This window comes from Apaloderma vittatum, unplaced genomic scaffold (genome assembly GCF_000703405.1).
Source record: "Apaloderma vittatum isolate BGI_N311 unplaced genomic scaffold, ASM70340v1 scaffold10126, whole genome shotgun sequence".
NCBI lineage: Eukaryota > Metazoa > Chordata > Aves > Trogoniformes > Trogonidae > Apaloderma > Apaloderma vittatum.
Window position 1 is genome coordinate 40,753 of NW_009721254.1, and position 15,961 is coordinate 56,713.

At 38.2% G+C, this 15,961-nt stretch overlaps 1 protein-coding gene across 3 annotated transcripts in view; it reads left to right on the top strand.

Annotated features, from left to right (window-relative positions):
• The window catches only part of PPP2R5C (protein phosphatase 2, regulatory subunit B', gamma), a 64,467-nt gene that overhangs the window by 26,476 nt on the left and 22,030 nt on the right, over positions 1–15,961 (top strand). For all 3 annotated transcript variants that reach the window (XM_009871306.1, XM_009871304.1, XM_009871305.1), the window contains exons 2-5: positions 7,397–7,596; positions 14,498–14,608; positions 15,199–15,291; positions 15,395–15,525. In XM_009871306.1, the coding sequence (XP_009869608.1) occupies positions 7,528–7,596; positions 14,498–14,608; positions 15,199–15,291; positions 15,395–15,525 (404 nt within the window). In that variant the 5' untranslated portion in view covers positions 7,397–7,527. The remainder of the gene's footprint in view (positions 1–7,396; positions 7,597–14,497; positions 14,609–15,198; positions 15,292–15,394; positions 15,526–15,961) is intronic.

Genomic DNA, 15,961 nt, shown 5'->3' on the forward strand with positions numbered 1-15,961 from the left:
AAGGCAGGTGGATGCAGACGGATCATGCGTTGAACGTTTGGATCCGCTGTGCAAGTATGCCTCCAGATTGGGGACCTCCCTCCTGCATCCATCTGCCATTCTCAGCTCACCTTTTTAACTGGCCTTGAGCAAAAGAACTTGACCATGGTAATAGCTGGTTGGAATAGTGAGTGTTTTCCTCTAATCTTTATGGAAGCTCTAAGTACCTGTGAAACACTTTTAATTATTGATCAGGAGTTGTTTGGGAGTCATCAGCTTTGTTGCAGGTCAGACTGAATATCCATCTAATCTTCAGGGGGTGTTTCTAGCTCAGTGGTTTGAGCAGTGATGCTGACAACAATGACAACACCGAGGTCGCGGGTTCGATTCCCGCTCGGCCCCCCTGTGTTGCGTGGTCTAGTCGAGAGGTGGCGTCCCTGCCCAAAACAGGGAGGTTGGACTAGATGATCTCTAAGGTCCCTAGGCCTAGGCCATTCTATGATTCAGTGTCCTGTCTGGTAGGAAATGTGTTGGGTGTCCCAAAAAAACCCTAACAAACAAAAAAGCCTAAAGATGGTAATTAAAAAAGGACCTTAAATTTACAGCTTTCTTCTTTTGGAGTAAGCTTGCATTCTTTTATGACACTTTGCATCCCTTTATCTTCAATAGTAAGATAAAGAGCAGAAGTTTGCTCTTCTTAATATGTTTGTTCCTCTTAAAATGTTTATATACCACGGTCTCTTGAGTCTAGTACAAACTGCCTGTTTTTCCATGAGTGTTCCTGTGGCTTTGGTCACTGTGGTTATTTTTCTTGTTTTAAGCAATTTTTTTTTGCGAAGAAGTGCTTCTACAGGATCAGTAGTGTTCCAAATAAAACAATATAAACAGCAGTATGTTTTCTGAATTTTCTAGTCCAACTTATGCATACAACAATATCTTGCCTGCTTTATCTGCAGCCAAACTCCCACTCCCAGGGTTGCTAGTTATAAAATGTATTGCACATTGTGCATAATTATAGTACTTTCTTATATTCCTCGAGTTTATTTTTAAGTGCTGCTAGAAGTAATAGCTTTAATTAAATCTAATCTAATCTAATGCATGAATTGGAAGACGTCTCCCCCATGCCACCCCCTTATCTACAATATAATGTATTCAGATAGAATACTGTTAACTGGGAGAGTGTCATCTCTAAGTAGTGTTAATATTGTCATCATGATTTCAATAAAATCAATGAAAGTGTAATGAATTTGTCACATAATAGAAATGCATAAAAGTTAACTTCTGCAAGTATTCCTTGCTTTTAATTAGGTTAGTAATCTGTCCATTTAAAAATAAGGTGTAAATATTTAAAATGGAATTTTATTGAATGTGAGGCTTTTGTAATCTTTCTAGTTTTCTGTGATAGTCTTATGTTCTCTTTCTAAGGACTTGGTCACTAGCTCTGGAAAAAGTGCTCATTCGGATAAATCCATGTTTTGACAGATTATGTTCTTTCTCCCATGCTTCATGTCTCACAATTTCCATTTCTTACTCAAGATATTGAATTCTGCTTATTTTTTGAAAAAAAAAATGCTGCCATGGTAGTGCTAACTGAAATGTCTAAGAAAACGTTGCAAAATATTGTATGACTATATAGGACAAATTACAAAGCTTCACTAAAACTTCAATTCTACTTGCTTTTCTGTTAGACATCGAATTTGAAATACGCAGACGCTTGCTTTTGACTGGCAGAATGGACCACGACATCAGTATACTTGATCTGTTCTGAGTATTACCCTAGTTAACAGTTAAATGTTGTTTTTCCATATCATTAAAAACCTTTGCCATTCAGCAAGTTTGCAGTCCTTTTTCATAAGGTGAATCATCTGCCTGCAAGCTGGAGTCACCTTAATTGCTCAGACTTCTCTTCTACACCAGTGTGTCAAGGAAGCAGTCACTTTTAGCATCTGATTTTTAGTTAGTCTTATTTTCTATGACCTTGTTTTTGCACATCCTCATTCTTTGTGTGGGATCTGTGTATTCTTTGACTTTCTCATCGATGTGTGTTTCTGTATGAAAAAAAAAATCTAGATGCCATTTTAAAATGAGGGACTTTTTTACTGATATGTGTACGTAGTGTGATTGGTAGGTATGGGTATATGATAGTTTTAAAGAAAAAAGAGCTATTTTCCTTTTAATGAAATGGGGAGCTATCAGCTGAGCAAAACTGTTAACTCTGCTGAGCCTTTATATATGAGCTTGCACACCAGAGATGAATTTTATCTTATGTATGTATTTTCTGCAAAATATCAAGCATGTCTCTTGTTTTCTGCTTTCAAAATTACGGAAGGTAGTGAGTTTTTACTGACCACAAATTGTGTTTTGTGGTAGAAATTGTATCAACTGTTCTTCCTGTCAGGACACGACCTAAAACCTTTAAACTACTGGCTTTATTTCAGTTCCTACCTATACTAGAAAGCAGCTGTTTTGTGTGACATCTCTGGGTCACCTACTTACCCTGCCTTGCCTTTTGTCCTCCATGCAGCAACTCTTAAATTACACCGTTGCCATAGAAAAATGGGTTTCTATGAAGAAGATAGGGGATGAATCAATCACCAGGCTGCAGTGATGACACAATTGCAATATGAAACTAAAAATCTAATTTTTAGATTTGAAGGAGCATTATAAAATGTTATCCAGAGAACAGTAAGTTCTCTGCAGTCCTCTGATGCAAAAATATTCATGTTTCATACAATATTGAACATATGTTCCCTTAAAAAATGAAATTTGGTGTTTTCTGGTTTATTTTTACTTCTAATTTTTTTCAACTAGGTACAGTTTGATTTAGCGTGAAGACATGGAGAATCTTGATTTGTTAGAATATAACTCGGCTTTAGTTCTTTAGCTGTGCTGTACATTATGAAAGAAAAAAGTGATTTCTCGCTGGTGCTGTAGCCCAGTGGTAGCCCCTGGGTGCGGAATGGTGCCACGTTCTGGCTGAGAAGCAAGTGAGGATGGCGGGAGGACAGCACCAGCGTGAACAGTTTGTCAGTGACCTCATTTGCCTTAAGTTGCAGTAAGAACGGCTGAAGATACACCTGAATCTTCCAAGGAATTGTTTTTCATACCAAGTCGACTGTTCAAACTTTAGCTGTTACGATCACTCATCTGTGCTCTGCCAAGGCAGCCAATACCTGATCTCTCCCGGGCTGTGGACTGAAAGTGCTGCCTCTCACAGACTGAGATACTGGTAGAGTTAGTCTGGTAATCAAAACACCGCTGGCAATCAGTTACATGGTGGAAAGAGCCACGTCTTACATTCATCAGCAAGTTCATGTGGCAAGGCCACAGTCTAAGATGAAAATTTTAAGCTGAACAGCTACTTCTGGATCGACACTGTTCCAATGGAAGGGGTAGAGTTTACACCCTGTAGGTTGGTTGTGTAAGTTGACCTGACAGTTATCCTGGGGCTGGAAGGAAAACCCAGACAAGATGGCTATCCCTCAGACCTGCAGGCTTCCTTTGCTGTCATAGTACCTTCCTTCTTTTGGCACTTTTTCTGGTGTATTTTTCTATGTTACAAAAAGGACTCTAGGACAGATAATGCAGATTTAGTCATAAAGTATGTCATTACAGCGTTTGTGTAAATTTGTCAGGAATTGCTGGACACCTGATCCAAACATAAGACTGAAATGCTTTGTGATTCTGAAAAACTATGTTCCTCTTCCATGAGAAGACCAGAAGTAGTACTCAAAGTGTGATTACTGACAAGATTAAATGTTTGAATTAAGAGTTTTAAGATTATAGTAGTGCTACTGTTCAGAAGCAAATTCTGTAAAAATTATGTAAATAGTGGCTAGCAAATGGAGGTGTGGGGTGTTGTGTATGTTTGGGGGAGTTTGTGGTGTTTGGTTTTTTTATTTGACACTTCAAATGTGTCAGTTAACTGCAGCAATTGAAAGTTGAAGGTGATCACTGAATAGAAGCAGAAAGATATTTAGAAGTCGCTATGCAGTTTAACTGAAAGAATGTAACCAGATAGTCCCTGACATTTGAAGGAAGATAAATGACTTCTCGGAGTGTCTCAGAGTCATTCTGCAGGTGTGCATACGTTCTCTGTACAAAAGTTACAGTCTACTCAGGTTGGCTTCTGAGCCACCTTCTATTTTCTGTCATACTGAAATCATCCTTACACACTTTAAAAATAGAGATGATCTTGGTTTACTGGCAAGTACTCCAGACAAGTACCACAAGAGATTTCAGGTCTGGACACTTGAAAGCTGTTGATGAACGCTCATAAAGGGGGTAAAAAAAAAAAAAAAACCAAACAAAACACAGTTCCTTAGAAATACATGGGATTCTCAGTCAGTGTAAAGATGATCTCTGTCTGCTAGAATAACAAGGATGACTGAGGTACTTAAAATATTTTATCCACTTCAGAATAAATGGTGAGGGAGGTGGCTTGCCATGTTGAGGGTATTCCTTGACCCTCTGAGTTGTCAGTCTCTAACTTCTGAGATCAGTAGTAATTACAGCTTTAATGCTTCTTTCAGGTTAGTGTACTATAAATCACTGTAATTTTATGTCCATTACTTATGATTATAGTCTCTATTTAGGCTTTGGATTTTATCAAGTGTGCATTCATAGCACAGCATCCGTAAGTGAAACTGTGTTGTTGTGTTGTTAGACATCAGATGGAACCACTTCCCATTTGTAGTTAATTGAGAGAAGGTAACCACTTCAACCACGGCACATCTGAGACTTTTTACATTCGGGTAGTTAATTTGACTGGTTTTCACTATGCAAACTACTCAAATACTTTTTTTTTTTTCCTAGAAGAAATTACTGGTTGCTATAGTTTTCATCCAACTAGACAAAAGCATGTGTATTCAGATACAAAAATCTGTGTGGCTTCAAGTACTTTCAGTTTGTTCACAACAGGGGACAGGATTTTAGGTTTATTTGCCAAAACGTTACTGCTCTGCTAGGGACACCTGTCATTTAGCACCTTCTTTCTAGTTCTTGAAGTCTTTGTTATCCAGGTGTTTTGGTGGCATTGAAGTCTCTAACTAGTTATGATTTCTTTCATGTATGCTAAATTTTATTCTGCATGTACTTAAGGGCTGTTACTTCACAGGTTTTTGTCCTGGTATTAATCTTCAGAGCAATTAAGTGTACATAAGTTTAAAAAAAAAATAAAATATTTGCCAGCTGCCTTAAACCAAATATGTCCTCCAAGTTTATAATGACAAGAATACTTCCGAAAGCAACGTCGCTTTTGTTGTCTTGTCAGGCACCTATAGGAGAGCAACACATTGTATTTAATCAGCTGGACTGTAGATACATCAGACATCTGATTTATTGGATTCTATGTGCAACGTGTTAAATTTTGTGTGCTTGTATTCAGTGCTACTACTTGAAATACTTTGTTTAATAGTAGCTCTTGCTTCATGTGTTTAAGAAAATTTTAGCATTTTATGATACTCTAAAGAAAAAAGTAGCAACTGAAAGAAGTGAGAGTAAACTGCAGAACTGTTTACAAAGTTTACTGTTTTTAACATGCTATTGATGCCTTAGTAGTTCATATCTCACAATAAAAAGGTTACTACGCAGAAATATAAAATCTGTAATGGCGTTAATTTACACAGACTTTCTCTGGTCTGCTAGTATTTCTTGTCTTGAGCTTAGTGCTGTAGTCGTGGCTGGTTTGATTGGACATGAATTTGTGGTGCTATCAAAATACGGCACTACTGTCCTTACCTCTGGCCCGTTACTTTAGTATTTCCTAAGTATTCAGAGTTGAAGTCCTGATCCTGAAGGTCTTGCTCTGTATAATGATCTGTCATTTCACATGCGTTAGTTATCCGACCTGCTCATGGGATTATTTAAACAAGAATTGAAACACATGCAGAGTGTTGCGGCATATGGAGGCTAAAGTTCTGTAGAATTTAAAAGGTATCACTTCTGTAACGGGTGAAATGCCAGAACAAGTGTTTCGATTTTTGTCAACATGTGAATGCTTATGAACAACAGTGTAGAGTTAGTTCTTTCTTAACAGCAATCTAAGTTTCCACATCTGTATTTGGATGTGGTGATATAGGTTTACTTTAGTTTCAAATGATAATTTGTGAGTTTGTGTTGATGTGAGTACATTTTAAATTTTTTTAAGGTTCATTGTTTTGGAAAATAACGATTGCAAAAGTAATGCCGGCTTTCTTGCTTAGCGATTCTGTGTATGAAGTTTGAACCATGCAATCTAATTTCACTTCACGTGCAAGCACTAAATAATTAATTACAGCAGATCAGCGGGGCGGATTAAGGTATAAATCAGAGGAAGTGGAAACTGGGAGCTAAAACTTTTATTTATTTATAACCTAGGTATCTTTGTCAAACAATAATAATACCTCTGCACAGAAACTGTGTAAGGCAAGACGACTTTTGTCTCAAAAGATTAAGTGTCTGCATAACAGTGATACAGATAATGAATTATAGAATGTTACCAAGAGAGCAAATATTTTCTTCTGTTTGTTGTTGAAGATGAGGGAGTCTGGTAGCAGGATAGCTGAAGTCTGAGAAATAATTCCATAGGTATCACGGAAGAGAGAAATCAAAATAGTTTGTCAGCTGCATCTGAGTGATGATTAAACAATGTGTAAATATCAAATGAGGTATTTAGTAGGTTTTTTAATTACTGTTATTTTTTCATATCTTGTATTCATCTTGGTGATTAAGTATAGTGTTTTCTAGAAGACCAGTGCAGTTTAATTTTGTGGTGCTGGCCACAGTTAACTAGAAAGACTCCTCCAAGTGCTTAAAGAGATGAATAATGCAAGTGTAACTCTAGTGCATGTGCAACAAACATTCAGAATAGTGTTACAAATTAACCAAATAATTGAACATACTAAGTGCATTGATGGAGCTTTTGTAAGTATTTCTTGTTATAATGAAGTTTTAAAAAATCTTGAGTAGTTTTTCTGTGCCTCACTGTGGTTACTGCAGCCCCTTTTGTCTTAGGAGGCACCTGATGTAAAAGTGAACTTCATGAGGTGTCTCTGACTTAAATCTGATGCTGAAGGTCCACCCTTCAGTATCTCTAATACTAAAACCAGAGTATTTCTGAAAATGTGACATAATATCTTCTACACAAACAACTGTTTGGGGAATTCTTTGAGGCATTTTTTCAAGTATATATTTTTTTCATGCGGTATTAATTTCTGACAAAGGCAAGTCTGCAGCAATTGTCTTATCCTGTCCCATACAGTGTGTTTTACTGGAATTCATACTCTGGGTCATTATATTCCTGAAACTTTGTGTAAAGGTTCAGAAAGTTTAGTTGTAGTCTTAAACACTGCTATGCCTGTGTCTCAGGAATTAAAAATAGGGAGAGGAGTAAAGTCCGCTACAATATAATTTATAATGAATTATTTTTACTTTTCAGATGTTCCTCCTGCTGATCAAGAAAAGCTTTTTATCCAGAAGTTACGACAGTGTTGTGTACTTTTTGACTTTGTTTCTGATCCACTAAGTGACCTAAAGTGGAAGGAAGTAAAACGAGCAGCTTTAAGTGAAATGGTAGAGTATATCACACACAATCGCAATGTGATTACAGAACCTATTTACCCTGAGGTAGTACATATGGTAAGTGATTTAACAATGAGAACTATTTTGAATTTTTTTTCACTCACAATTACTTCTTAATCTGTATCAGTTTATCTTACAAATCTTACTGAAAACTTCAGAAAATATCAATGCTGTTTGTACATCTGCAAAATTGTGATATAATAGTGCCTTTAAATCCCATTGCCAGTGTTGATTCCTCTTCTTTCTGAGATAGAAACTAGACACATATATGAAACAGAAGTAAATTCTAGTTTAAGTTGGTAAAAATTGACTTGTGTCTTTAAAAAACAAAGCAAAACAAAAAAGGGTTACTTGTTTTCCCCACAATGTATAAAAATAGGGAGGAAAGTTTTATCTACATCTGGCTGGTAAAAAACCCAAAGACTGCAAAACTGAAAATGTGTGGAAAAAAATCAGAAGACTAGAACTAAGATCACCTGTGCAAGCTTAACACTTTGTCTTATGTAATCCAATTCAGTACCAGGATTGATTTTATTCTGTATACAGAGATGAGAATGTGGGGGTCAGACTTTACTTGATACACAGGGTGATAGATGAGGCTTCTTCTGGAACAAGCTCTGTGAACAGTTCAGACCTACGTTATCTCTCCCTTCCAAATCCTAGTCTGTTAACCCTGGTCCAGAGGAGGCCATTGAACTACAGGGGAGTCTTTCATTCAGCTCTCATTGTGGCAACTCTACACGTTGCCTGGGGTGGCCGTTGGGCTGAGGTCTGTAGCTGTTGTCTGCAGTACACAGAGTGTCTTTTGAAATTCCTGACGGCTAAGCCTACAAGAAACTCTTGGCTGTGTGTGGTGTGATGTTTTTTCCTGAGACTTTATAGCTTGGGGTGAATTTTCAGGGGGATGAGAAAATGTTGCATCTGTAACATAAATGTGAACTTAGTCTAATTTTGAGATCCTCCTACAAATCAGAAACTTGGAAGCTTCTTCAAAGATTCTAAGGATTTATAGTATAAAAGATGTTACTTTTTCAGAAGATTTCCTGTTATCTAAATCAACCATAAGTGTTAAATTGCATACTCTGTTACCCCCATGGGAGGTTGATATTTTTTGTTTGGGGGGTTATGCAGGTGCGTGTTTTGGTTTATGTTTTTGAGGTTGTTTTGCTCTAGAATAATTTTTGCTCTGCTGTCATCTACCTGGACTTGTGCAAAACATCTGATGCTGTCCTGCATGATGTTCTTGTCTCTAAATGGAGAGGCATGGATCTAATGGATGGACCACCTGTTGAGGGATAAGTAATTGGCTAGATGGTTGCACTCAGAGAGTTCCAGTCAACAGTCCAGTGTCCAAGCGGAGACTGATGATGAGTGATGTTTCTCAGGGGTCAGTGTTGGGACTGCTGTTATTAATTGTCTTTGTTGGTGACATGGTCAGTGGGATTGAGTGCACCCTCAGCAGCATTTCCTACAACACTGAGCTGTGTGGTGTGGTCAACACGGAAGAGTAAGAGTGAGAAAACTCATGGGTTTATATACATAGATATCATTCCCGTAGTCTACAGATCACTCCTGTGAAATGTCTGAAATGTCCAAAATGTCTATAAATGTCCATAAAATGTCTATTGGGTTCATTTAGTTCATGACTTCAGGCTCCCTCTGTTACTGATCAGAATCCCAGAGTGTTAGGGGCTGGAAAGGATCTCTCAAGATCATCTAGTCCAACCCCCCTGCCAAAGCAGGATCACCTCAAGTAGGTCACACAGGAATGTGTCCAGGTGGGTTTTGAATGTCTTCAAAGTAGGACACTCCACAACCTCTCTGGGCAGCCTGTGCCAGGATATTACTCAGGACAGGAAAGCTGGTGTGTTTTGTGTAGTTGTGGGCATCAAAGCCAGCTCAGGATGGGTCACTACTGCACTTACACTGCTTCTTGTAAGGCTTGTCCTCCGTTAGTTCAGGTGGTTTCTGCTAATTTCTGTAATATTCAACTGAAATTATGGGTTACAACAATTTAAAGGTATGTCCATTTCAATCTCCACCCCTGGTTGCTGCTCAGACTTGGGCTTATCCATAGACTGAAGTTCTTTAGGGCACGTGGAGGCTATCTATGAGCCACAGTCTCGCCAGGGGTGTACCTGCTGTGGCATAGACTTATCCACAGCCACAGCTGCTTTGAGGTGCAGCTCTTCCAGCATGACTTTATCCATGAGCACAATGCCTTCAGAGATATATGTGCTCCAGCGTGGCCTTACCCATGGCCACTGTCCCTCCAGGGGTGTACCTGCTCTGTTGTGGGTTTGTCCATGGCCACATGACCTCGTGCACAGCCACTGATGCTTCAAGTTATGCCTTCTGCAGCGTGGACTTATCCTTGGGCCATAATCCCTTCAGAGGCCTGCCTCCTGTGGCACAGACCTATCCATGACCGCAGATACTTTGAGATATACCTACTCTGGCATGGTCTTACCCACATCCACAGATTCTTGAGAGCGTTCTGCTCCTGCGTGGACTCATCTGCAGGTGACAGTCTCTTTGACTCGAGTTCACGCTGATATTCCAGCCTGTCCAGTACAGCAGCACAGAAAGCCCAGTGATGCCCTGGCCATTGGCCAGCCCAGGCACGTGGCCATTGCTGTTATCAAAATGTTCCCAGGCACAGCAGAGTAGCACGATAAGCAGCACAGCAAGCGGTGAAAGCAAAAAGCAGCTGCTAACGACTACTGGGCTCTAATTTACAGTGAGACAAGCAAGTCCCATGGCAAGCACAGGAGCCTGTCAGTTAATAGCTAAACAGCGGTAACAGCTATAAATGCCATCTAGCACATTCCAATCAAACCTGTTGTTATCCTTAAGCCTTCGCGCCTCATGTTGGGCACCAAAAAGGACTGTTGTGGTGTAATCCCAGCTGGCAACTAAGCCCCACACAGTGGCTTGCTCACTCCACCCCAGTGGGATGGGGGAGAGAATCAGAAGCGTAAAAGTCAGACAAATCATGGATTGGGATAAAGGCAGTTTAATAGGTAAGGCAAAAGCTGTGCGTGCAAGCAAAGCAAACCAAGGAATTCATTCACCACTTCCCATGGGCAGGAAGGTGCTCAGCCGTCTCCCCTCCTCCCTCTCTGCCCAGCTTTATGCACTGAGCATGACTTTGTGTGGTGGGGAACTTCCCTCTGGTCAGCTGCCATCAGCTGTCCCGGCTGTGTCCCCTCCCAACTCCTGGTGCACCCCCAGCCCACCCGCTGGTGGGGTGGGGTGAGGAGCAGAAAGGCCTTGGCTCTGGGTAAGCCCTGCTCAGCACTGACTAGAACATCCCTGTGTGATCAGCGCTGCCTTCAGCACAAATCAAAACCACAGCCGCACACCAGCTACTGAAGAAAATTAACTCTACTCCAAAACCAGCACAGTCTCATTGATATTCATTCATTATAAATTTTCCTAAATTGCAATGGCTTAATGGACGGGAGAGTTTCAGGTTTGTGTCTTCACTGAGAGATGCTGCACTTTGGTTTGAGCAGTTCTGTGTTCTGTTGGTCAAGGTTATAAAAGAGGAAACAGACTGAAGCCATATTTTGCTGGTTCCATTACTCATGGAAAGATTATTCTGTTTGGGAGTATTAATTCTTTCTATCTGGTATTTTCAAAAATAAATTATATAAATCATGTACCTAACACTTTACCTGATCTGGCTTTTCTTATTTATAGGGAGAGCCCAAGACTTTCTCATCTAGGAAAAGCTGTTTATTTTTCCATTTGCTTCACAGCCTTAGCATATTTTAAATTTCAAGTCTAGTTTTCTTGGATTTGTTTTCCTGGAAGACCTTTGATTATTGTAATTCTTCACTGTAGTTTTTTAAACGAAGGTTGGAGGTTGTTAGTTGCTTGATATTTTGATATTTTAGCTTTACTTTCAGTTCTCTGAAATAGTAATTAATGCCAGTCTCTCTGTGTATTGGAGCTACATCTCAGTTGCTGAAATAAAGGAATATTCTGAAGAAAAATAGAGCATCAGGGTGACTTTTCCTTCATGGGAGTATGATGTAAGTCTTGCAGATTTAGCTGATGCAGTTTGATACTGCCTCCCACTGTCTGCTCTGCCATCTGTCAGCTGTGAGATGGCAGGACAGCAAATACTTGTGCTCCTTAGCCCTGCCAGCTAATAGGTAAATCACAGGATTTTTTTCCAACTGTGTATGGAACTGTTAATGATACGAAGTAATAATGTGAGAAGGGAAACGTGGCATTCTGTTATTTTTCCTAGATCTCACCGAAGATGGGTGGAATGCATTCTTCTGCAAAGCAGCATGTTTAAAGAGAGACAACTTAATCTTTCAGGGCTTTCGAGTAATCTTCAGATGATCGGCAAGAAAGCTTTGGTGCTATGTAAAAAAACACAAGAAACTAACTAAAAAATATCCTTCAGTATAAACTGAGAGAAGAAGAAAAATGGGTGTATTGCACATATGATTATTGTTAATGATAGAATTTGACTGTAAGTAAGACTGAAATTGTGGCATAAAGAATAGATTTTCAAATGTGATATTGGAGTAGACCATGCATTCTGAATAGCTACACTGTAAGTAAACTCAAACTTGTAGTGTTTATGGGGTTTTTTTCCATAAATTGAGCTGTATTAGACACTTGTTGAAAGTGTAGGAACCTTTCAGCTGATGAAATAAATAAAATATTCTTTTGTATTCTCAAATAACCTAGTCAGTTCAGTGTAAGTTCCGATGGGGTAATTGTATTTTTTCCTGACTGGTCCTAGAGATGCCCTATACTGGCAAGTTTGCTGAGCCAAATATTGGCTTTCTTGAAAAGGCTCTGTAAATGTTTCTGCTGCCCCTAGTGATGTAGCTTTTTGCAAAGGATTTTCTTTTTCCTGCAAATCAACTTCTTTGCCCTGTTGTCTCTTACTTTGCTGGACTTAGGAAATGGATTCTTAGATTTTCCCCTAAATACTCACAAAAAGACACCTCCAATCTGTTATGGCAATGAAATATCAATAGCAATGTGTAGGTTAACCCTCACCAGTACTTGTAATGCGTATTTAGGATGGAGTATATGTATGTGGTATGCTGAAGCTCCATGCAGCCAGCTGCAGCTGATTTGATAAATCGTTTTTTTTTCAGGATGTAACTCGCCTTTCAGCATGGCCACCATTCTCATTGTGAACAAATGTTTAGCAAAATTTACTTGCAAATATCATAATATTTTTATAAAGCACAAAATGACCTATTTATTTGAAAACAGGATTTACTTTAATGTTGTAAGAAGGAATAGATTTGAACAGGATGGGGACCTACTATACTCCGTTGTTATGAAGGGTTAGGACAATACACTACCGTGGGTTTTTTTGGCATCCTTTGTTTCTGCGGTGTGTTCAAGCTGCTGAGAGACTGAGGCATTTGTCTAAAGGGATCATTCTAAAGTAGCAGAGATAGTTTGGGGCCATATACTAGATTGAATTGGTCTTGATCTCTTTTTTCTTTTTCTGTACAAAACCAAGTTTAAACTGCTTGGTACTAGTTTAATAATGAGTAAGCAGCAAAATAGAACAAGAAAATCTGTTGTGCTTACATCGGTGAATAGAATGTTTTTCTACTTGCTCAGCGATTTGCTCATCTCCTACCAACATCTGCCCTACCTAATGCTCTGGGTTACACGTGGACTTGAGGAATTAGTCTCTTTTTGGTACTGACAGCCATAGCTGCCTTCCATATACAGTTAAAGGCTCTCTCACGTTTTTTTTACTGGCATGTACAGAAACATGTTCCCTCCAACTTGCTCAATAAAGTTTTAATTGTTAATTCCTCAGGGTGTGAGAAAAGCTATTTGGATCACTAGCTAGTTGTTCCTTTTTTATGCACGAAGAAGCCGGATGATTTTGCTAGCTGTCATGACAGGTGGAGAATTTAGGAAACTACAGACCCTTTAAATCTTTGCACCATTCTAGATAAGGTTACTCTTGAGAATGTGTGCTAAATTTATCACAAAAATAATGTAAGATCATTTTTTTCAGCCAACAAATATATGTTTTATTTTGTATTTGTGATTATATGCATTCTATAAATTGATGTAAATGTGATATTTTTTTTTTTTAAATAAAAATACATAATCAGAAATAAAGGTTTAAGCTATGTGCATTTATTGATGAGGTTGTTTTGCCTAGAACAGAACCTGGTAGAAAAGCTTTCTGTTTCTATGTGTGGTCTGTTCTCCCTAGCAGCAAGTGACAGGACAAGGACAAATGGCCATAAGTTGCTCCAGGGGAGGTTCAGATTGGATATTAGGAAGAATTTCTTTATTGAAAGGGTTGTCAGGTGTTGGAGCAGCCTGCCCAGGGAGGTGCTTGAGTCACCATCCCTGGAAGTGTTTAAGAGACAGGTAGATGCTGTGCTGAGGGAGGGACATGGTTTATTGGGGTTCATAGGGCTAGGGCCAAGGTTGGACTCTATGATCTTGAAGGTCACTTCCAACCAAAACTGTTCGATGATTCTATGATACACACAGTGTGAAATGAAACTGATAATATTTTACAAAGAACAATAGTTGTGAGTAATTTTTTGTTTGTTTCTCTGCTTCTGACTTCCATTTTTGCAAGCTGTTGCAATTCCTTGTAGTGTATACACATATTAAAAAAAATTTTGTGTATACGTTTGTTTGGGCTTTTAAAATGTGCATGTGTGTTAAGAGATCATTGTAATGTCCTCATAAAGCACATCCTAATAGTAGGCTTATGCTTTAGAGAGTCCTGTATGGAGAAATACTCTCCAAGTTACAAATCTTTGAAGAATGAATGTACCTCATTGCTTAAACTACTGGGTTATATAGCTTGTGTTTTTGCAAATATTAATTAAAATATTCATGTAAGGAATTCTCACTCTAAACCATCTCTGAAGTCCTTTTTTAATCATTCGCTTGTTCCAAAAGTTCTTAAAGGAACTTGTGGTTTTAGTTTGCAGTTAATATGTTTCGAACATTACCACCATCGTCCAATCCAACGGGAGCAGAATTTGATCCAGAGGAAGATGAACCAACCTTAGAAGCTGCATGGCCTCATCTACAGGTATTTAAAGAAGACTGGGACCTCATAGTCTTAACAGAAATTTGACATTAAAATCATTGTTTATTGACTAAAGATTGTTTAGCTTATGTTGGTCTCAAGTCAATTACATTTCTCTGTAATATAGAAAACATATTTATTGAATTTAAACTGATAATATTTTTTTAAATCTTTTTGGTTGTTATAGGTTAAAGACTTTTTGTTTCTTGCAGTACAGATCTAACTGCTGTGATTTTAAATGAGCTTCTTTATGTCACTATGAGTGCTTTGATCTGACTCTGGCGTAGCTTTCAGAGGTACTGTGACAGACAGAGAACAGACAATTTTCAAAACACGTACTTCTGGGCACGATGAATATTAGATTACTGTGTGTCATTTGAGTAGAATCTAGTGATGGAACTCAGCAGAATTTTAATGCAGTTTAGAGAACCTTAAGTTTAGGAACGCAAAGGTTTCACTGTGTGGTATGTAAAGGAATATAAAAACTTGGTGCCGTTCTGAGCAACTAATAGTAATTTTGGTAATGTTCTGCTTATAAAATGCTTCCTTAAAAAAACCTCTAATACTATTTTCTGTTTTCTGGTTTTTTTCAGCTTGTTTATGAATTTTTCTTAAGGTTTTTAGAATCTCCAGATTTTCAACCTAATATAGCTAAGAAATATATTGATCAGAAGTTTGTATTACAGGTGAGGTAAAAAAAAGAATTTACAACTTAAAACTGTAAACGATTTATATGATGCATTACATTTAAGTAAAGTACATACTTTTTTTTTTTTCTCCTCTTTGCAGCTTTTAGAGCTCTTTGACAGTGAAGATCCTCGTGAAAGAGATTTTCTTAAAACAACTCTTCACAGAATATATGGGAAATTCTTAGGCCTAAGAGCTTACATCCGGAAACAAATTAATAATATATTTTATAGGTATGTCAGTGTCTTTATTTTGTGGTACATGTGATCAGGTATACAGTTAAAAATATTCCAAGACACTGCTAGCAGATTTTTTAAATTCTCTGTATGTTTATACCCAATATTGTTAGATCTAACAATAATTAATGCTGCTCTAGGAGATTTAAATTAGCGTAATCTTGCACACAACATAAATCTGATGGCTTGAAATTTGAGTCAGTATGTAGTTCAGTAGGTGGTTTAGAATCTTTATCTGTGAGGCTTTTTTTTTTCTTACTGGCTAGTAGTATTTATATTACAATAGTGCCTTAGTAAAATGCAGTTCTTCATAATGCGGAAATTGGCCTCAAATCGAATAACTGAGAGATCTGCAATTTGCTTGAAGGAACATATTTACTGCCTCTTCTTTCCTCAGAACTGAGATGTACCGTTCAGTGCTTGTGAACTATTT